Here is a 24226-nt window from a genome sequence, read left to right as displayed (position 1 = left end):
TTACAAAAGGCTTGATCGCAATTGGTATTATTGTCAGGGAGATTAGCAAATTTTCTAACTGTCACAAATAGTTCTTTTTTTGAGTTCTTGGAAGTCTTTGTAATGGGGAGGAAAGTAGTAACTACCGGTGAGTTGGCTGGAATCCTAAGTACAAATATAACTGCCTTGTGGTCCGACCATGTCAGTGGCAGGGATGCAGTAAACGAAATAAATGGTTTGTCAGAGAAAATGCCATCCAACGTGTTGTCTGTCAAATCTGTGGGGGCGTCAACTCATTGAGTTAGACCCAAACTGGCCATGGTGTCAATGAGAATTTCGGAGTCTCTATCTAAGTGGTTCTCTAGATGGAAATTCTAATCTCCGATATTAGTTGGTGGACTTAATACCAGATTCAAGAATGGTACTGATGGCTTGAAGAAAAGTTGGTTTAGGGCCAATGGGATGGTAAAGTACCATGCAACTAAATGTATGGTTATTGGCTGTCTCCACTTTAAAGGAGAGTGCTTGGCATTCAGGATTGGTAGACACAGCAGAAAAAGAGGTGGTAAGCTGCTCGCTATAAATAACCACCTGTCCTCCGCTCTTCTTGCCAGCTCTGTCCCGTGTGAAGGCGGCATAATTGCCGAGATCAAATCCGGACTGGAGGCAGAGCCTCATCCAGGTTCCTGTTATAAATGTAATCTCCAATCTGTAAGAATCTAAAAAAAACTGTAAATTCGATTTTATTTTTTACTAACGACCTAGCATTTAATAAAGTGCTTGAGGAGGTTTGCTGTCTGCCCATGTTATTGATATCACTAAAACAGCTGGGACTGTTACAACCTATTGAGCTGTTCATTACCGTGAAATCACACTCCCTACGTTTTAAAGTGTTTGTGATACGCTGAAGATCAAATATTGAGCTTAGCAAAAGAGACCAATGGGACTGGAAGCGGGCAGGGGGTGGCATGGGACTCTCCAGGCACAGACAGGCTTGCCTCTGGTGTGACTTTGGTGCACTAGCGGCACACACACTTCGAGGACACACAATGAGGCTCGCTTTGCAGCCCACCATCCTGGGGGGCATGTCAGGGTGCGTGGTGGATCAGCACCACTCAGCACAACTCTAAAAAGGTGAAGGCAAATCAAAGATCAAACTTGGGACCAGCAACCTCTCTATGATACCAACTAGCTCCCCTGTGGAGCATAATAGTGGTAAAGGACTGATGACCTCTTTCTTAACTGCCAATCATCTACTCAACTCCACTTAATTTTGATTTAGGAGTGAGCACAGCACAGAATCGGCCCTAATTGTTGCCTCTAAAGAGTTAAGAGCCACTCTTGATATAGGAGGTAAGAAGCCTTTATGTTATTTGATCTTTCTGTGGCATTCAACACGGCGAATCACTACCTGTTGATTGACCCTCTTTACAACATTGGCATTAGGGGAGTAGCTCTCACACTCTTGATATCTTTTTCCACTAAACGCGGATAATTTGTTGCCATGAACAAATCTGCTTCCAGGTCCCTTGCCCCACTGTGTGGGGTGCCTCAGAGGTCCTCCATGAATGTACCCTTTTTAATCTAAACATCACCCCCTTGGTTAGGCTTATTAAAATTTTTGATTTTTCTGTACTAAGCTATGCTGACGACAGTCAAATTGTATCTCAGTGTCCAGCAATCTGGATGACAGTGCTACTAGATTTCATAGTTGCATGAGGCAAATAGGTAACTGGATGACTAATAAACTTAGTCATCCAGAATTAAACTCAGGGCAAACAGAGGTTCTTCTCTCCAGCAATGGCATCTCTTTTTGGATCCCCTGTTGGTGGTCACAAAATGGGCACTTTGGCGACCCACAGTTAACTAAGTAAGAAATCTAAGAATTCTCTTTGGCTATAAACTTTCCTTTGGGAACGTCAAATCAGTGCTGTGACTTCGTCATCTTGTTACCTAATAAAGATCATTAGGAAAGTGCTTCTATTCATTCCTCATGAATTACAAAAGACAGTGGTCATTCCCCTTGTTCTTTGAAAAGTGGGCTACTGCAATGCTCTTTATTTGAACATGCAGCAAAAACTTCTCAACAAACTCCAAATCCTGCGGAATGCAGCTGCTCGACTGTTGGTGGGAATCCCTAGGCATCAACCTTCCACACTGGAATTAGTCAAACTGCATTGGCTGCCAATAAGGAAGCATATTGAGTTCAAAGCATTATGTATTGCTTTTAACACTCTTCACAATGCATGCCCACTTTATTTCAAGCACAAATTTACTTGATACATGCCCTCTAGATCATTGTGCTCCTCTACAGCCAGGAATATCATTGTTCCAAAGTTTAGACGATCCTCATGGTGCGGCAGAAGCTTTATATCCTCGTCTGCCAAACCATGTAATTCTCTTCCTTTATATATGAAAGAAATGTCAAATATTTTCCCCTCTAGGTAAGCATTAAAACCTTGGTTGTTCTGTCAAAAGCTTATGAGTCTTTTTCATGCAGTGGCAGCGACAAGGTGTCGTTAGGTAATCGAATGCTTTGTAAAATGACATTCCTTTTCGTTAGCGATATCTAAAACGCAATGCACTGTTATGCCTAAAGTCTAAACAGCTAGAAGGAAATGAATCAGAATGAGACTAAGGGCCTGATTTAGATCCTGTTGAAGGGAATACACCATCACAAACGTGACGGATATCCCATCTGCCATATTACGATCCCCATAGGCTATATTTGGATAATAATACGGGCGATGGAATCATTCACGTTTGTGATGGAATAACCCCCTCCACCAGGATCTAAATCTGACCCTATGTCTTCCATTGGATAAAAGCAATAGTCCTCATAAATTATGTCATATTTTATATTTATGGAAGATGATATACAGGTATGACACTATTCCTGTAATTACTGTTTTATGGAACAAACACTCCCAAACATGTACCTAAAATGTTTACACATAGCAATGATCTTAAGTAAAACTAGGTATTTGCTTGTAAACCTCTCCTACAATAAGTTCTAGATGGATTTTCAGAATAGTAAAAAAGAATGTAACACCCAATGAAATTTATCCTATAAATATATATATATATATACATATTTTTTTTTTTGCCTCATACATATAAATTGAGGATACCCTAAAAATCTAAAAATAGTCCACTCCTAGTTTAAACATATTCAGAACGTCAACTGTTGTAACATTTTTATATGATCCACAGCCTGAACCTCCATCAACCAACAAGTGGCAACTCGACAAATGGCTGAATAAAGTAAACCCCCAAAATAAGACAATAATTAGCAGCCAAAATGAGTCTCATGATGACTGCATTTCTCAGCCTCAGAATCACCAAATGTCTGAAGAACAGAGCACTGAAAAGTCTATTGTTACTACGCTACAGACAGAGTCCAAAGAAACACTGCTGCTTAGCCCCATTAGAGACAAAGCAAAGCTGCGGATTGCCCACAGAACAGCAGATGCAAAAAGCACAAAGCAAAAGTCACCAGCCCAAAATGAATCAGCCCCACAAAGGACTGCTAGCAAAAAACAACCCAAAAAAATTGAAAGGACTTCCAGTACAGAAGACTTTCACTGGTCTAAGCCAAATACCGTCAGCTGTACTTCCAAAGATAAAGCTACACAAGACACACCAGATACACAAGAAGCCCAAGAGCAGGTTAAATCACGAATTAAGGCATCCATTGGTAAAACAGCACCAAGGAAAGAACCACGGACCAGCACTGAGCCCGTCACAGAGAAGCAAAAGCTCAAAGGGCCCTGTAAAATCGTGCCAACACATAGAGACCTATTTGAAACAGATTCATCTCTTTCGGATACTAATACAGACCAAGATGAGGTCTTACAGGTTATATTATTCCCTCCCTGCATTACAACTACAGATGCAAGCAAATTGAAAGATGCCAGCATCATCACCACTGTAAGTAAGATGGACTGCGTCAGTGGCAAACCAATGAATCAAGACAGCAATGACATAGAGGAGCCACCATTTTCACCCATTCCAATTGTTCAAAATGAACTTTTGTCTCCAATACGGGAATACGAAGACATTAAATCCTTATGGGTGAAAATAGAACTAAGTTTGCTCTCCAGAATTCCTGGTTGTGACACATTGGAATCCATTTCAATAAAGACTGAAACAAAAGAGACAAATGCCAAGCACAGATTAAAGACCCCCACATCAGCACCTGAAAAGTCCTTCTTGAAATCAAAAAGAAAGTACAAGGTGAGTGATGTAGATGTTTCATTTATTTTTATGCATGCATTTTATACTGTGTGACACTACTTTAATCTATATTTGTTTTGGCACCAACATGAGATTTATGTAACTCAAATATATGAACACATTTGTGAGGATGAATCAATGTACTTTTCTCTGGTGGTGGGTTTGGGCAAAGGTTCTTATAGATAATACAACACAATAAGTGCATAGTTGTGAAATCAGTGATTAATGGAGATCAGTATCATTTTAGTGACATATTACAATCCATTGACGTTTTTCTTAAAATATGAATTTGCTTTTAACAAAGGGCAATCTTTTAGAAGACTCTTGCATAAGGGCACACTTGTATATGCTAAATAAGTTGAAGAAGGCTTGGCTTTTTACCATTTGTAAGTGCTTGTGGAGAAATAATTTTGAACCGCAGTGTTTATTGTACTAGTCTGCCATGGGTCGACATGATGTTTGTAAATATGTAAATGAAAACCATCAAAGCATTTTGCTATGCCATTGTACCTTATTATCTTGGGGCATATCAATTTGCAGCTATCTTATATTTTTCTGATGATCTGGCTTGTATTAAGATGTAATCTAAATGCAGTTGTTTTCACACACTGTACGGGCTTTATCTATAGTGAACAGCTATATTATTAGCAAAGTCATATTTTTGAACGAACTATCTCAATTATTCAATGTATTGCATTGTGGGAAAAGCATGAGCAAAAGTGTTGTTTTACCTTGAACAGATAATCAGTATGTATTTTGAAAGTCTACACTTTGAAGGATGCACTGTGTTGGTAACTTTACAAAGCTAAACACATAAATAGATCCCAAAATGTATTTCATAACATATCAGCAAAATGTAATTAAAAAGCAAAATGTGCCCATATGTGTTGCATATTTTTCTCAGAACCTATAAGCGATCCAAAACACCCTTGAGCAGAGCATCTCATGGGTTTTCACTGGGAGGTGTGAGAGTTGGGGCCAGGCAAAGCAGTGCACATGAAAGCATGCCTTTTTAAACATTGAAAAATGTTTGTACTGCATATCTGGCACCAATTTCTATTTCTCAAATTACACCAGTTGTGGGTGCAGGTAATGCAGTAGATGTGAGAAAATGTTCCAATATTGTTAGACCTGTCAGCCAAAATGTTTGCTTACATACCTCCAATTTGTTGCTGATATTCATTTTTTGTTGGACTTAGGACTGTACATTTCACCACTGCTAACCAGTGCTAAAGTGCCTTTGCTCACTCCCTTAAACATGGTTTGATTCGTATATACCTAATTGGCATAGTTAATTTAATTATAAGTCCCATAATTATACCGAAGCCCTGTAAACCACATGCCACCACCGGGCTTGTAGCACTTATTGTGCCACCCAGTTAAGTAATCGCCTAAAACATGTGTCAGACATGCCATTGCAGCGTGAATGCAGGGTTAAACTGCCATGTCGAATTGGCAGTAAAACCTCCTTGCCACAATTACACTCCACATTAAGTACATGTAAGTCACCCATAAGGTAGGCCTTAAGTAGGCGATAGGCTTGGGTGCTGCGTAATTAAAAGGTTGAAAATGAACTTTTAAGTTTTGCATGTCCTGGTAGTGGAAAACTCCTAAATTAATTTTTCACTGGAGACCTACACCTCTCAGAGGATATCATTAGGGATTCTGTATTAAAATTAATATATTGTAATTCCTAATTGGGAGCAGGTAGATATGCATATGAATATGTAATGATAAACCCTCTTTAAGGTTAAAGCCAGATTTCTAATTACAAGTTTGAAAATATCAGTTTTAGAAAGTTTCTACCCTTAGCCTTTTTGTGCCTGCAACCTTCTCTTGGGTAGACAGAACTGGGGCAGAGATGGAGGATGAGGAGGAGGGGGAGACAGTGGAAATTGTGGATGTTGGTATGTCTGCATCTGGATGGTGTTTGTGTGAGTGCCTGTGGGATGATGTGTGGTGCTTGTGTTTGCCTGAACCACTTTTGTGTGCTGTCTTGTGTGCATGCTTGTCTGCCTGTGTGCTTGGGATAGGTTGGGGCTGAGGGGAATGGGATTGGGAAGAGGAAGTTGGAGGGGGGAGGGTGGAAACAGGTACAATGGCTGCCATCAGAGAGGGGGCCAGAACCTGGATTGATCTCTGTTGGGCCACCAAGCCAATGTGAATGCCCTCCAGGGATGCATTAGTCTGTTGCATCTGGGCTGCCAGCCCCTGGATGGCATTCACAATGGTTGACTGCCCTACAGACATTGATCTCAGGAGGTCAATAGCCTCCTCACTCAGGGCAGCAGGGCTAACTGGGCCAGGGCCTGAGGTGCCTGGGGCGAAGGAGATGCCCACTCTCCTGGGTGAGTGGGCATGGGCAACTCGCTGAGGGGTTGCTGGGAGGGCGGTGCTGGTACAGGGGTGGCGTCTGTACCTGTAGCTGGGGTGGGCACTGAGGTGTCCGCCACTACCAGCAGAGCTTCCATCTGAAGAGGTATCTGTGTCCGAACTGTCCCCTCCAGTCTCCGCCATGGTGCTCCCCTCGCCCTCCTTCCCACTGGTGCCCTCACCGTCGGAGGACTCTGCCTCCTGGGTCCTGTGGGATGCAGCTCCCTCCGTTGCCGATGCCAGATGATGCTAATGCACATAAGGACAGGGTGACAAAACAAAAAGTGGGGGGAAGACAAAGGATACACTAGGTCAGTGTCTGCACCAACACCACCGTTGGCGTACACACCACCCTCAGACACAGGGAACAGCCCTACGCACTATGCATTGCACTATCAGTTATAATGCTAGCCACCAAAGGCATGGGAAGGGGCACACAACACCAAATGGAGCACACCCGGTTGGGGATGCCTACGAGCTAGATAGCAGGATTATCACTTCAGAACCCTGGCCTACTGGGACCTACTCTACAATGTCAGGCCTGGCCTAGGGGCACCCACTGACACACATCCCCCACCCGGGTACCCCCTACCATGCGTAGGTTGTAATGGTGGGTACTATTCTCACCCCCTTGTGACTGCTGTGATGCCCTCAAGATCCTATCCATCTCTGGATAGGCCACCGCCAGTATGCGGGCCATCAGGGGGGTCAGGGTTCACCTGACACCCTTTCCTTGTTGGGAGACCATCCCCAGCTTGGCCTCCACCATCTTCCATGTCCAGCGTCTCAGGTCCTCCCACGGTTTCCGACAGTGGGTGCTCTGCCTGCTGTAGACCCCCAGGGTCAGCACCTTCTTGGCGATGGCATACCATATACACTTCTTTTGATGGGCGCTGACCTACAGAGAAATACAGACAGGAAATGGTATCAGTCAGAACATCCTGCTTGTTACACTTATGGCCCACCATACCCCTTCACATCACCCTTTACACACACATGGACCAGCACACAAGCTGTACGCCGCCCAGGGGACATCCACCCACCGCCCTACACGAGGCCTTCACACACACCACTCCATGCATTCATGCCACATGCATCGTGCTCACAGTGTACTCACCTGTTGGTCTGGAGGCCCATACAGAGGCCGTACTGGGGTAGGACCCCATCTACCAGTCACTCCAACTCCACTGAGGTGAAGGCAGGGGCCCGTTCCCCAATCACATGGGCCATGGTAGGTTCCAGGCGCAGGTCACAGCAGCACATACAGTGTAGGTCCTCTCCTGCTGATGGTCAGGTAGCAAGTGAGTGATCAGATAGAAAATGACAGTCACGTCTGTGGCAGTGCATACCGTCACCACTGGCGTACATCACCATTGGCTACTGTACCCATTAGGGCCCAATGTTAACCAATGGGCAGTTGGACAGTGGTTCCGACTGCCTCCTGTAACGGCGCACAACGTCAGCGGAATTACCTCACTTCCACCTGTCCCTCCACACAGGACAGGTGGATGCCATTTCAGGGGGGGGGCAGGCCCTGGATAATGACTGCGTCACAGTTAATAATGGGACATACAGAACAAATCCCACTTACCCATTACAAATTAACGTCATGCATTGTACTGTTGTGGCTCCAATGTTCAGTTTGTGACCGGCTCCTCACTCTTTTGTCCCTTAAACTGCAACTGCTGTGGATGAATAGGAGATGGAGACATATTCCCGTGCACAGACCCCTGGTGGACTTGCCAACAATGGAGGACAGGCACATTATCCTCACCTATAGACTTAACAGGGCCACAATCACAAAGCTGTGTGCCCAACTGGAGCCTGACCTAATATCTGCTATCCATCACCCCACTGGGATCCCCCCTCTTGTGCAAGTACTATCTGTGCTCTATTTCTTGGCAACTGGTTCTTTCCAAGTGGCAGTAGGCTTGGCAGCTAGAATGTCACAGCCAATGTTCTCAATAGTGCTGACAAGAGTGTTGTCTGCCCTAATTAAACACTTGTGCAGCTACATTGTTTTCCCCCAGGTGGAGGATTTGGCCACAGTGAAGGCTGACTTCTATGCAATGTGACATATCCCCAACATAATTGGGGCGATTGATGAAACTCATATTGCATCTGCCCCCCCGGCAAAATGAACAGGTATTCAGAAATCATGAGAGTTTCCAATCCATGAATGTACAGATGGTGTTCTTGGCGGACCAGTACATCTCTCATGTCAATGCTAAGTATCCAAGGTCGGTGCATGATGCCTTTGTCCTGAGGAATAGCAACATCCCAAATGTGATGGCCCAACTACAGAGGCACCAGGTGTGGCTACTAGGTGAGCCCTGGTTCCCACCCAGTAGATGTTGGTGTATGGGTATGGTGTGGGCCATGTAGGATAGTGTGTGCCTAAATGTTGTCCTTCAATATTTTCAGGTGACTCTGGTTACCCCAACCTATCATGGCTACTGACCCCTGTGAGGAATGCCAGGGCAAGGGCAGAAGAACGTTACAATGATGCATATGGGTGAACAAGAAGGATAATCGAACGGACCTGAAGGCCAGGTTCAGGTGCCTCCATCTAACAGGTGGATCCCTGTGCTACTCACCCAAGAAGGTCTGCCAGATAATCGTGGCATGCTGCATGTTGCACAACCTTGCCTTGAGACGCCATGTGCCTTTTCTGCAGGATGAGGAGGCTGGAGATGGCCGTGTGGCAGCAGTGGACCCTGTGGACATTGAGGATGAGGAGGCAGAGGATGAGGATAAGGACAACAGAACAGCAGTGATACAACAATACTTCCAATGCCATACAGGGAAGACAGTGTTACTTCACATTTCATTGTCATTATTTAGATTATCTTTGCCACTGGCATGTGTTATTTCCCACTTCTATAAGGACAAACACTCTCCTCTCAAAATGCCAGAAAACAAAAAATGAAAACAGATAAAATACAAAATGTATAACAACCACCTTTAATGGAAAAAATTATATTCAAGACAAACAAAGCCTACCCTCCTACAATCAATTCATAACAAAATCAATTCTATTCACTGTAAATTGTACAAAAAGCATTAACAACACAACATAAATATACATATACACAAACTGAAATCAAGGCAAACATTCATCGTCACACACTCTAGACACATCCCTTGTTTTGGGGTGCTGTCCCATGGAGTTGACCCTGTCCACGATCCTCCGCCATGCTCCATCTTCCTAGCAACGGATATCTGCTGCACCTGTGCTCCAAATAGATGTGGCTCTACCCTGATGATTTCCTCCACCGTGACCCTTAGCTCCTCCTCTGAGAATCTGGGGTGTCTTTTTGGTGCCATGGGTGTTTTGTGAGTTGTGTAGGTGAGGGTGTGTAGGGTGATGTGTTGGGGTTTGTGATGTGGGGTGCGTGGGTGGTGTATAGGTGTAGGTGGTGTGTGGCTCTGGCTTTGTCTGTAGTCATGGTGTCTGTCTCCTGCCAATGGTTTGTATTCGTAAAGGGTTGTGGGTAATGTGGATGTGTGTTTTATAGTGGTGTGGGTGTGGTGTGTGTATGGGTGTCAGGTGTATGTTGTTTAAATTGACCAATGTAATGTTGTTTTGTATGTGTGTGTGTATTTTGAATGCAGTGGTATGTACCTCCAATTGTTTACCGCCATTGAATATCCGCTGTGGTGATTTGTGGCTCATAATGTGATGGGCATAACGGTGTGAGTTTTGGTACCGCCAGTTTATCACTGACCTTTGGTGTGGCGAACTTGTGTCTGTGGCTGAATAGTGATGGATTGGTGTGTGTGTGTCATAATATGGTGAACGGATATCTATGGCGGCGGTATGTTGGCGGCAATCAGCATGGCAGTGAGTGGGATTTACCACCAATGTCATAGTGAGGGTCTGTGTGTCTGTCAAGGCATTATTGAAAGAGTCATTCACTTATATTGTGTCGGCGTTGGGGGGTGTTTGCTCTGAATATGCTTTCTGGCCGCTCTGAGAGAAGTACTCATGGAAAATCAGTTCCAGGATTTTGTGCAACTTCTTGCTTTTTCGTGAATTGTCCTGTGGAATTTTTTTTCTGCTTTGCAAAATATTTAAATGAAGGAAGAAAATGTTATAGGAAAGTGTTGACAACAGCTTAGAAAAGAGCATATGCCCAAATGAACGTCGGATATGTAAACTGCTTGGAGTATTCTGCTGCTCAAAGTACATTATCTGTATTTTTTTAGAACTTCAGTCACAGTAAGTATGCAGCAAGAGAGGATTGTTATCTTGTCAGCTGTTCTCTTATGTCTTAATCTGCTGTGCTTGCATTGACTCGGTGTGTCAGGCATATCAACATCAAACAGGTTTTCCCACAATAATGATTCGTTCCTATTTACACTTCACAAGCCACTTAAAAGTGATGCCACCTTATAAATTATGTTGTACTGAATCCCATAATTATATCCTAGCATGTCGAAAATGCTATTAGTTTTCTTAGTTTAAAAGATAATAATGAATTTAAGGTTTTTAAAACATAAAGACATATGTTTAATCTAATACACGTGTGTGTGAATATAGCTATTGTTTTCACATTAAATCAACTGCCTTACACATCCCAATCTATATTTTACACCCCATAAGAAAAACTCTCCTTGCTGAGAGAACCAATTATTTTACACAGCACATAAAACATAATTCAATCTTAAGTATAGCTAACTAGGTATTTTTCAGAAGTCAACCAAGGATAAAAAGACCTACGAAATTAGAGCTCAATAAGAAGAGCTAAGATGTTGGCTATTGTGTGTGAATAGGATTATCAGAGTTTACTTCAGCTTTGTAGAAAGGTCTTGGCACAGATTGACTAATTAGATGTGAACCATACAGTTTTTCTATAGCAAGTGTACGAACTACAGTCTCTGAGTTATGCATTTACATCACATAATTTCCATATAATTTATATTATACAGCCTCTAGGTTGTGACTGTATTAGAATAAAGAACACTGTGCTGTGAAACATGTTACCAACTTGTTGGATAATCCTAGAGCCCCACATAGGAGTAGTCTATGAAGAATGTCAACTGTGATGTTGTCAAATGCACAGACTGGCTCAATGGCCCCTGTATCCTCCCGCTGCACATATTCAGCACAGTATGGTACCAGAATATCATATAACTAAAACATTGTGTCCTAAATATCACTTACACTGTTTACAAAGTAGACAATATTGCTGCTTGGCTGAAGGTTTCAACAATATCAACTGCACTGCAGTTTTTTTTATCACTCTAAAAATATTTATTTTGGCTGCTGTGGGTATATTTGCTGTGAGTTATTTATTTACTTGGGTACATTGCTAGCAATGAACCGGAACTCAGTGCCTGTGGTGCACTCTACTGTTGCTATGCCTTGTAAAATATAAGTGGGCAAATTCTTCCCAAATGCATGGATATTGCTACGTGGACCATCATGTACATAATTGGAAGAGACAGATGAGTAAATTTCTGTGCATATCTTCTGTTTATCAGAGTTTTATGTTCTTTACCACTTAGGCCCTCTTTGCAAATTTGACATTATGTAACCCACAGTTACATAATTAGATTGCTGTCTTCTCATTGGCCATTATTGTAGAAAGACGTGTCCATTTACTAAAGGACCTTTCTGCCAAGAGCCGTGCACTGTTTTTTCTGTTTTTCTTTAACAAAGAATTGTAGCCATCAGTATTCCAGAACTCACAAAGCATCCTTGCATCTTTCTAAAGGCACTTTCCATTCTGGGACGTCTTTCATCAAGTACAAGGTAGGAGAATGAATTGGTTATTTTTTACACACGTTTATCACCATCTACAGGGTGCTGTTTTAATAATTTGTTTTACAAACATTTAAACATCCAATGGAATGGAGACAATGAATGCTTGGTAAACACACAGGTAAATAAATCAGAAGGTTAGTCCATCATGTATTTCTTAATATATAGGATTGAAGATGGGTAACTGTGAATTACAGGGGTGTTGTTCACAGAGGGCTTCTCAGTGATATCACATAGACAACAAGATCAAAGATCAAGTTGCCTATGAAGTCACTCAGATGCCTTCCCTGTAATTCATAATTTACTCATCTATAATTTTATGTTATTTATGGCCCCCAAAATCATCAGTCCTTGCTTTCAAATGTTGCACGGGGCAGTAGGAGCAATGGTGGAGCCGTACATAACACAGACTCTTGTAGGAAATTGGTTTACTGTTTGAGGAGGATGAAGTCGTACTCAAGCAGCTACCACAATCTCTGTCAGGGTGAAGTTCAAGAAAGCCACAAACTAACTTGTGTTTAACCCTTTTGTAGCTTGGCACAAAGCATTCTGGGTTAAGCTAAAGGAAATGTGTCACAGTTATGCAGCACTTTCAGAAGTAATAAAGGGAAAATCTAACAAGAAAAAATCTCACAACAATTTATAAAATAGAGTAAAATTCAATAAATTATTTGAGACCAAAGGGGGCATGGAGAACAAGATGGCCGAATAGACACTTCTTTGCAACGTCCCACTTACTGTCTATCAATCCTGCATATTCCTGCCTTGTTTCATGCCATCTACACCTCCTGCACCCTCCCTCATTGATTTAGAGCACAGTTGGTGGCTGACTGGAGCCTTTGGAGCCTCGTAGCAGCTATGCACCCTGTAGATGGAGGACCTGATTGCTGGCCCTGGTGGGAAGCTCCCTGTAAAGGAGGGGAGGATGATGTGGTGCCTGTTGTGAGCTGCAACATACTATGTCCCCTATGAAAATTACCTTCTCTCCTTGAGTGACTCCTGTGGCCCTAACCTACTGTGAGCCATTTTGCTGAGCACCCGCCTACTCACAGGACGTGACATAACTCTGGGGTGTGGAGGGCGGTGGTGCCCTGCATCCTGCTGACAAGGCCTCCTGTGCTGCATGCGCCTGGGCCCTGATGGAATACAGCGCTAAGGCCTTTGCAATCCTGGGCCCGATGACTGCTGCTGCCGGAACTCCTGCGAGGTGGCCCCAACATTTGCCGCAGTTCCTGCTGCCGAGCCTGGGTCTCTGGCTCCACGCATGCCCCTCTGCTGCTGGCCCATGGGAAACAGAGTGGCAGGAGGCCTAAGAACCAAAGACCAACGCCTGCCTGCCTGGGATGAGGCCTAGAGCCCGCCCGCTCATGCATGGCTGTCCACTCACACTTCCCCCTTACTCCCCGGGTACTGAGATCTCCCGAGGTGCGAGGGCCAGGTACCCAACATTGGATGGATCCCTGTGCCCTTCTGATGACACCTGATGAGTGCCTCTATTCACTAGCCCTGGATAGCAGTACTGGGGCACTTAATATAATCTCCCTGCTGCTGGAGTTTGTTGGAACTTTCAGAAGGTTTTTGCCCATCTTGATCCTAGCCCTCATAGGTGCCTATGCTGCAGGGAGCTTCAGGGTGCAAGCCTGCTTCCACCCGTCTCATTGCAGTGTGGTGTCACCAACATTGTCAAAGATAGGAGCTCCAAGTTGGTGCAGGCGAACAAAATCATCAACTACGCCCACCCGGTCAAACCCCTGGCTTGCCTAGAGATTGCAAAGGCTCCCAACCCTGGCACGCTAATCGTAGAACTGGAGAATCCTACTCTGTCCTTGCCAGACCTCATGGTGAAGATTCAGGGATCCAAGGCTGAAGTAATCCACAAAATCAAAGCAGTGGCAATAGATGTCAACTTGCTGCAGGCAGATTTGTGTATCAGACCGGGTGGGCACGATGGAATAAAATATAGAGTTGCTTCAGCGGGAAGTTACTCACCTGCTCACCACAGTGTCAGACATCCAAAAACTAATATGCATTGAACACGCATGGAAGATTCTGATGGTCAATCCAGGAGGAATAATCTCCCCTCTGTGGGGTTTACAGAGTGGGTGGAGGGACAGTCTGCTGTGCAGTTTCTAGAGGAGTGACCACCCCACGCGCCATCATCGCCCACCTACTGATCTTTCACAATTGAGATGTCATTCTGCAGGGCCCTCGAGAAGGGCAATGACCTCCTCGTTCTGGGCACAAGAAATGACAGTGCAAACACTTGACAGCTACTCGACACCTGGAGAAGATCTTGGTCTGCCCAGTTGGAATGATCTGCTCCACAGATGTGGTCCCCGACTCGACAGAGTTCTTCCAACGGTGACACGGTGTATTGGGCACTGCAAGTGATGGTACAGGCACAGACTGATTTTTGGAGCTCTCTTTTGAACATTAAGTACTGTATGTGCCCGAGTCTGAGCCCTGACTGTTTGTAATATTGACTCTCATGTAGCCGGGCTAACTGTGATCACCCTTGCTGCAAAGAGATACTTACCTGATCACATGGCAAAGCATTGAACTTAAGCATGGAGAGGTAGCTTGGATAGTTACTACCTTCATTAAAAATATGTTTATCCTACTGTTTCACCCCGGTGTTGGGACACTTTAGGGGCTCGATGTGTGATACAGAGGAGGAGTTCGAATGTAGTTGATCTCAGCCCCTTTCTTGTGTCGGCACCTCTAGCATAGCCACTTTTATTATAATTTCGACACAGTTTTTGGTTTGATTTAGTTTAAAAAATGGTTGTCTGCTTGGGATATGGGGCAGCTACTGCCATCCCCTACAGCCACATTGTTAGGCGGGTGGATACAGCGATGCTGCCCATGGGGAGGGGGGAGTTGGGTATCACCAGTGTGTTACAGGGACTGTTGATACGAGATGTTATGTTTTGCTCTTGTGCACCACAGTTAATACCACTACTTCACCACTGAAACCCCACTGAACATCACAGACATGGCACCCCTGTACTGGGAAGAGGGGGTAGAAGTATCCATACTCATCTATGGCAGATGTCAAATTTAAATTTATGACATAGATGGTTCACGGTATTGCCCAATTGGAAAAACACCAGAGTCCACACCTACATTACAAGGTGTCCATCACCTTTTTGCAGAAAACCCACATCTGGGAAAACTGTGTTCCCTCTCCAGAGGCACTAGAGAGGACAGCTTTATGCTACATCCTAATCTGGCTCTGCCTGTGGTGATTTGATTTGGGTAGCTCTGGGGGTGCCCTTCCATACTTTGGATCCAGAAGGCCGCTATGTCATCCTACACGGTACTTTAGACGGTAAGGAAATTTGTGTTATATACATATATGCCCCTAATAATAATTGCACAGTTTTCCATCCTAGAGTGGCCCGAGCAAACCTCTCCATATTTAGCTGCTGATGTTATGTTGGCAGGGGATTGTAATTGTGTTCTGAATGGTACCATTGACTGTACTCCACCTCAAAATGGCACCAACGTCACACAAGCTACACAGTTCTCCTGCTATACACCAGCCACTGGCACCCAAAGACATCTTGATAATTGCCCAGTCTTGGACATTCTGGCTCCTCTAGCCTTCAATAAATCCTATTTGCCCAGATAGCTATCAGGCCTATGAACACATGGGAAATCGGCCAGTCGTCCCACGATGCAGCTTTGGCGGCTCCTTGCAAAGGCACTAACTGACCCTTCCTTTGCAACTACTATCACAGATACACTGACACATTACTTCTGGGAAAGCTAGAGCACCTGAAGCAGTAAACGTACAGATTGTGAGACAATTAAAATTGTCCTTCAGTGAGTCTGCTTCCGGACGACTTATGGAGTCTGACAGCAGACTGAAAGGGATATGTGGGCACATGAGCAGACATTGGGAGAGAGCACTCACACTTCATTCAGAGTGCATCATGGACTGGACCGAAGAACAGAAAATCCTGTTAGATGACTGGTGTAGGTTGTAAAAACACACTTTCACTGCAAACGAACAGTGATTGCACATGGAGGCGGACAAGACTGGGGCAATGTTTGCTCGCCTGGTGAGACAGAATGCCTCACGCACCCTGATCCTGCTTCTCCATGACAGCCCAGGACACCCCATATGCAAACAAAAAGCCATCAATGCTGTTTTTCACACTCACTTAAAGTCCCTCTCTCTGCCATCTTCCAGAATGACTGTAGTAACCTGGATATGCCCATCACACGTGGGGAGGTTCTTGAGGTTGTTCGGGCATTGAAGATGGCCTGGCAATGACCGGCTGCCTGCTGAGTTTTACCATTGATACATAGATAACCTAGCTGATAAATTCTTAGAGGTCTGTGAGATGGCCTTTCAGAGGGGCACCCTTCCCCCACTCTCCGGGAAGCTGTTATAGTTATGATACACAAACCCAGTAAGGACCCTAACCTGGCCTCAGCATATAGGCCTAATTCCCTCCTGATTATTGATATGAAAACCCTATTTGGTATCTTGCTGGCCCTATTGGTGGCCCCTATTCTTCCACATCATCCTTCATCATACACACAGATCAGTCATGGTTTATACCCAGACGAAGTATTTGCACAATCTGCGACAACTCTCCAATTGTGTACCATACTTCATGAGCACAGGATCACAAGTTTACACTGGGTCTCTTGGATATCAAGCAGGCGTTTGACTCCCTGGACTGGACTTACCCCTGGCAGGTCAGAATCAGATTGGGACTTAAATTCATACAATGACTTTAACTTCTGTATACGCGCACTTATGCCCGGCTGCGCTCGGAATGGGAGGAGTCTGGCCTGACAAATTTGTATAGGGGTATCCGCAGGGATGCCCCCTATCATCACTCCTATTCACAGTTGTGATGGAACTTCTGGCCCAATGGGTCCCTGGGGAATTCCTATAGGGAGACCACCCATGTGGTCTCCCATTTTGCAGGCGTCACACAGATATACCTTCATCGTCCCACCTATTCTATACCCATACTTCTGCAGGTGATGCCAGAGTTTGGGAAAATCTCTGGGCTTCGGGTTACCCCCTCCAAATCCTGACTTTATCTGATGGGCTCCTTTATGGGTGTTTCTCTAGAGGACCTCCTGTCGGTGGGTCTCCCCTGACAACTTCAAGATGTCCGATACCTGGAGATCTGCCCCTGTGGAGGGGGTCTTTCTGGACCATGACATTGGATGGCTGGTCCGGGTCCTCCAGGCCTCTGTATCCTTCTGGAGGGACCTACCACTGTCCCTCATGAGGAAATTAGCTATTGCTAAAATGATATTGCTCTCTAGATGTTTATATACCCTACAGGGTACATTTTTCCCGATCCCACACTGATACTTATTAATTGACCTTCTATGGGTGGGCAAATGCAAACGCCTAAGTCACTCCAGACTTAAGAGGCCATGGTCCCAAGGAGGGATTGAGGTTCCTGGTCTGGAGCTCTATTATATGGCAGCCCATCTGCAATATGCCATTCCATGGCTGGACACGGAGGACTTCTGGGAGAAATCCTTCCTGATGGGTTCCCATGATGGGTTCCCATGTAGAAGGAACTCTTCTTGCATTGCTAATGAGGGGCTCACACGTCCCATATGCCATGCCGTATATGATACATCAGGTGGCCGATGTATGGGAAAGGGCTGTTAATATGGAGCCCCATTTGCTCCTGACTTGGCCCTCTGCATACTACAATGCTTCCACATGATAGCGGAGACTATGGGCCTGATTATGAGGCTGGTGGTCTTGAGACCGCCAGCCTTAAAGTGGTGGTCAGGACCACCGTTGCTGTCCGACTTCCACATTACGACCCTGGCGGTCAGACTGCCAGGGTATCGCCGTCACTGTTGGGATCGGTGATCCTGACGGGCTGACAGTGGCGGAGGTAGGTTGGAATCAGCCAGGGTGGCATGCAGCGCCTCCCTGCTGATTACGACCTGGTTCTCCACCAGCCTTTTCATGGTGGGGGACAACAGGTGCAGGGGGCAACAGGGGGGGACCCCTGCACTGTCCATGCCCATGCAGGGGTCCCTCTGTCTAGCACCCTCGCAATGCTCACTGTCTGCTCTGCAGACAGTGAGCATTGCGAGGGTGCTGGTGCCCCCTGCGTCTGCAGTATTGCCGCTGGCTCACTTACAAGCTAGCAACAATGCTGCTGCCACTTTCCCACGGTCCTGATGGGCAGAAATGTTGATTTTCATCAGTCAGCCCACCAGGAAAGTCATAATGTGCCCAGCGAGAAGGTAGCCAGCATGGTGGCAACCTCTCCATCAGAAGATCGACAGACAGGTCTTCCCGTCCACTGACCTCGTAATGAGTACTTATAAACCACAGAGGGTAACCCAAAAACCCGACCGGGCTGGGTAGAAGATAACCATTACATACAACAATGCACTAACGGGGAGAAACCGACAAATTATTTATACATCATAAAACAACATAGGTGAAAGCAAAAAAGCTATTTATTCATATAAATATATATTCATTTATTTACTTATACATAAATATCAATTTAATATATTCATCCTAAATGGACAGCCCATCTGATAAAACAACACACCCCGGGACAGATAGTGTGAGAAAAAGTGCTCGTGATAGATAGAAAGGAGAATAATACATATTCCAATGAATCAAAAACCTATACAAAAAACATTAACCTCGTAATGAGGCCCTATGTCACTCCAGAGGTGGAAGAACTGGGGTTGTCACACACTGGGAAATCTATACACTGGGAGATACTTTGTTTTGTTCCCAGAGGCGATGTAGTACTTTAACTTGGGCCCTGGACAATTTTTACAATATGAAAAGAATTTCTGCCATGGCGAGGGAGATATGGCCCACGTTCCCTGATGCCCCCACCTAGCTCACTTACCCTTAATTATTCTTACGATGCTGCTTGCAATGGCTGAAGATCAACACATAGTATCCCATCTTTACAGAGCCCTGTAGGAGTACCTCCAGAGAAAACCTCTCCCGATTCAAGCAAAATGGGAAAACCTCTTGTCCGAACCTATGACAGAAAGGGACTGGAGGCGTGTGAATGAGGTGACCCACCTGGCCAGCTCAAATGCTAGATTCAAACATATACATTACATTACAACATCATCCAATAAAATTATTTATCTCCCAAAAATGCTACATATCATATACCCCACAGCTCTGACACATGTCCCTGGTGCCGACACTGCATGGCCGATTTTATACATATTATCTGCTACTGTGAGGCTTTTTGCCTGTACTGATGACTAGAGTTGCTTAATCTCAACAGAGCTACTGGATAGAAGATCCCTCTAGAGCTCCGGCAAGTGATCCTAGGTTTGATTCCCTTCCCCTCTGGTAGGAATTAAGCAGCAGACTTGTCCTACTGGGCCGGGCCTTATCCTAGCAAAACATCTCATAGCTGAACACTGGATGAGTGTTTCCCACCTACATACGCCAATTGGCTCAGAAACATCACGGAATGGGCCACCATGGAAGAAGTCTGTATGAAACACGTTTGCACTGATAATAAATTAGTGAATGATTTACAAGCTTGGGCAGCTATGCTTATGGAACTGCAAGATTCTGTTACCAAGGAACCCTCTGACCATGCATCGACTGTTGTTCATGTCCTAAGTGGTGAATAGTTTAGATGAAATTCATATTACAGTTACAGAATAGGCAATAGCTGTCAGACACACATACATGCTTGCATGTTAATGTAAGCATGTGCACACATACACCTCTCGCCCCCACACACCTATCGGTAGAACAGGAACACTGCACTCATACAAAATGAAACAATGAGACAATTTCCTCAGCTCGTCCTCCAGGGAACAAGTGACGTCTGGTCCAACATGTTTAGTACATCAATTTACTTAGGGGAACAAAAACAAAAATATGTTAAGGCACTCAGTGAAACAGGTGCAGGGACATAAGGTCAAGAAGACAAACAGACACAAGGACAATCATAAACATTGAGCGTTATCAAGTAGAAGAAAGCTGGATGAAGCTTGGGGCAGGGAAGCAAAGGAGAGAAGAGTGCATTGATGTATAGGGAAATTAGGTGCAAAAATGTGTAGGGTGTTAGCAATGAAGCAGTGGTATGCGCAGATGGAATAGGCGCGGATGAAGACTCAGATTTGAAATCGAAAAGAGGCAAAATTAGGGATGCTTGGAGCCAGGGAGGAAGAGGGGCATGGAGGCAATGTGGGCTTTGACCAGGGAACGATAGGAAGGCACAGAGAGGGTACAGAAATGACATAAGCAGGATTGAAAAGTTGGAGTCATTATCAGGCAGGAGTTAAAGGTGAAATGCAAAGTAAGATGACACAGGAGATATTTTGGACTGAGGTGACACAGCAGCAAAGTAGGAGTGAAAAGAGCTTGGTGGAAGGAAGGCACTGGTGTATGAAAAGCATCAGGACACCATATGCAAGGGAGTACAAGATGTACAGAGGCATGAAGGGCATACGGAAAGTATCAGGGTCCCAAAGAGGAACTGAATGCACACAAGGGGCCTCTACAGGAAGTGACATCACTACATTCCCCAGCATCCACCAATCAGAAAGTGACATTACTGGTTTCCTGCCAAAAACCATCATTAAAAGAAGACATCAGACTAGCAGATTTCATGAGCCATTTTATATATACAGTGAAACCGGTACATTTCCCATCATCCACCTCTACTTGAAGTGAGATCACTGCATTTTGCAATATAAACCATGCTAAAAGGGGTTGAGAACCCATCATAACTCACAAATCCACACATAAATTCTTTGATACATTTTTTATGTTAGTTGTACATAATATTTCTTCATAATTATTTAGTTAAGTTTTATTAGTGATTGTGTTATCAGTTAATATTTTGCAGTTTAGTGCATTTACTTATTTTTTAGTTGTTTTTATTTGTATTTTTTTGGCAGGTTGTTGGCCGTGTAGGACAATAGGATGGGGAGTTTTTAAATATGTTAATTATATAAATAATTAGCTAATGTTTAGGAATTAAATAATATAAACAATATAATACATCTTTGCTTTGTTATTTTATTAGGTAGATTATTGATTGTCTTGATTATTTGGCTGTGATAATTTCATATACGTTAGATAAACATTAGCTAATTTTATTATTTTTAAGGATTTTGTATAATTGATTCTATACAGTTATCATTTTTAAATGAATGTGAACTGTTATTGTTTCTGTTAATAATTGTAATTGTTTATGTGTTTTTAGAAGTTTAGAACATTGTAGAGAGAAGTAGTCTTTTATTTAGTTTTTGACTGATATATTTTTAATGTGTAATATGTAAAAGTGTACATGTTAATATGTTCTCTTTCAATATTTTGTATGCATTATATAACAATAACATATTTATAGAAATATATTCATGCTTATTTATTTTATACATATATATATGCACATTACAATTTATTCATTTAGGGTAGGGAAAATTACATTTAACTCCTGCAAATTGCAACACTTTCCTTACTATTGCTTACATTGCAATGACAACATTGAATGTAACCCCTGCTAAGTCCAACACTTTTCCTACTATTGCTTATTTTGGATTCTGAATATTAAACCGGAGCCCTCCAAAGTCCATCTTTTTTCTTACTGTTGCTTAGGTTTGCACATGAATAGCAAATCTGACCCTTTCAACACACCACACCATCCATACTGTTGCTCACATTGGACATAGTAAATGCAACCACTCCAAAGTCTAGCACTTTCACTAATGGACCCTTTGCTGGAGTTGTAATATTTTCTAATGTTTACATGTAATTATATTTAATTTTGTTAGTATATATATATTTTTAAAGTATCTTAATTTTTAAATATTATGTTTATTTTTTGCAATTAATATAAATAAAATTACACTTTTTTATGTCTGTTTTAAATGTTATCTTATATTGCATAATAGCTAAAACTCAATATACTTACCTATTTCCTGATGATATAGTGGTCTTCTGTAGATTTTGTTGCCAATATTCTTCTTGTATAATGTTTGTACTAATAAAAGTAATAAAAATATAAAACGTTTTTTTTTATTATGATAATATTTATTTTTAAAGTATAATTCTATATTTTTAAATATTATGTGTATTTATTGCAACTATTTTAGAATAAATAATTTTATTTTATTGTTAGAGATATATTTTTATATAAGTATATTTTTTTACAATTAAATATTTTTAAAGCCAACATAGGTTTTAAAGTTAGTATAGTGTGTAACAGGTAAAATTCAATAGACTTACTATTATTGGATGATACAGTGTTCTTTTGTAGATTTTTGCTGATGATTTCTTTGACTTTACGTACAAAGTATGTCAACAATGTTTTTGCTAGTGATATTTGGTCAGACAACCACTGGCCTGTCATTCATCCAACTCCAACTCCCATAGTCAAGGATTTAAAAAAAAATGATTCTAAATCTCAACTTCTAGATCACATCAACACCAACTGTCTGCTGCATGACCATGAATCTGGCTTCAGATTAAGCTGTAGCAGACACAGCTACCATACACATTATAGGCAATGCTCTCTTGACTACAGTTGATGACCCTTGCCTCCTGATATTGCTGGACCTTTGAGCTGCCCTCAGCACCGTTGACCATCCCACCTTCATCCATACCCTATCATCATCATAGTCCACTGGAGTTCCATAATATCCCATGTCAACTTCAACCCCTACATGAAGCCCCTTTAGCCTCTACTCGCTGATAACAGCATCAAAATTCACAAAGATGACAATTCTGTCTAGAAGCCTCCTCTGCTCTAGATATCCAATGCCTTAATCACTGCACCTCATCCAAACCTGGATGCCCAGAACCTACCGGAAGCCCAACCACACAATGGCAGAATTTTTGTTTTTTGCCAATACCAAGAAGAAAAGCTCACAGAAAATAATCTTGACCACTTTGAACCCCAACTTTCACCCATTACCAAGTCACTTGGATTCATCCTGGACACCGATCACACCCTCAAGGAGCACACTGCAAATAAAACTTAGGTTATGGAAGTTATAATAAGGGCCACATCCATAGAAACACATGCAGGAGTAAGTGGGATAGATAGAAAGGCACAGCGGTTTAAAATGTTTTAAGGCCTATGAGGTTAGGGAAGGTAGGTCCAAGGGGTTAAACACAAGGACTCACAAAATCAATATGGATTTAGAGACAAAAAGGGCAAAATCAGGGAGGCAACAGAGACAGGGAGACTCTGGGGTAGGGGGGAGACAAAGGTTGCACAGACAGTGAAGTATGTGGATGGATCAAATGGGGCCTGAACATTAGCAGAGGGGAAATATGGGGGGCATAGATGGAGTGGCACTGTTGGAATGGTATAGGCTGATATACGAGGAACAGAGTGTGGAAGACAGTGCACCGGAATAGGCAAAGGAATGTACATGGAGGCATATGTAGACTTTGTCACAATCAGGGATGATACAGGGATAGAGCAGCAATCCCTTGCAGGATGAACTACAGAAGTCACTAAACTAACCTGTGCTCAACCCTCTGGTAGCTTAGCACAGAGCAGTCATGCCTACCTTAGAGGCAATATGTAAAGTATTTGTGCAACACTTCAAACAGTAAAGCAGAGAAACACCACACAAAAAAATCCTACATCAGATTAGAAAGATAGAGCTCAATTTAATAAAAAAGAAGACAAAGAGGACAAACATCCAATCAGTAGAACTGGAGTTATGCTTTTTTAAAGAAGAAATTATATTAAAATGGTCAGCGATATATATGTGTAGCAGTGTAAATTTGGCTCCACCCTTATACGTCACACATATTTATGTGCACTTGGCACTACGTATTTTGTGAGTTCTAACGTTATTAATGTGAAGTGTTGCACTAGAACGCAATACTGTGGTGCATTCACT

At 43.2% G+C, this 24226-nt stretch overlaps 1 protein-coding gene across 3 annotated transcripts in view; it reads left to right on the top strand.

Moving 5' to 3' along the window:
- The window catches only part of AFF2 (ALF transcription elongation factor 2), a 928871-nt gene that overhangs the window by 794199 nt on the left and 110446 nt on the right, over positions 1 to 24226 (top strand). For all 3 annotated transcript variants that reach the window (XM_069212416.1, XM_069212415.1, XM_069212418.1), the window contains exon 11: positions 3193 to 4215. In XM_069212416.1, coding sequence (XP_069068517.1) covers positions 3193 to 4215 — 1023 coding nt within the window. The remainder of the gene's footprint in view (positions 1 to 3192; positions 4216 to 24226) is intronic.

This window comes from Pleurodeles waltl, chromosome 2_1 (genome assembly GCF_031143425.1).
Source record: "Pleurodeles waltl isolate 20211129_DDA chromosome 2_1, aPleWal1.hap1.20221129, whole genome shotgun sequence".
In the NCBI taxonomy this organism is placed as follows: domain Eukaryota; kingdom Metazoa; phylum Chordata; class Amphibia; order Caudata; family Salamandridae; genus Pleurodeles; species Pleurodeles waltl.
Note: the sequence above shows the minus strand (reverse complement) of the source record. Positions and strands in the feature narration are given on the sequence as shown.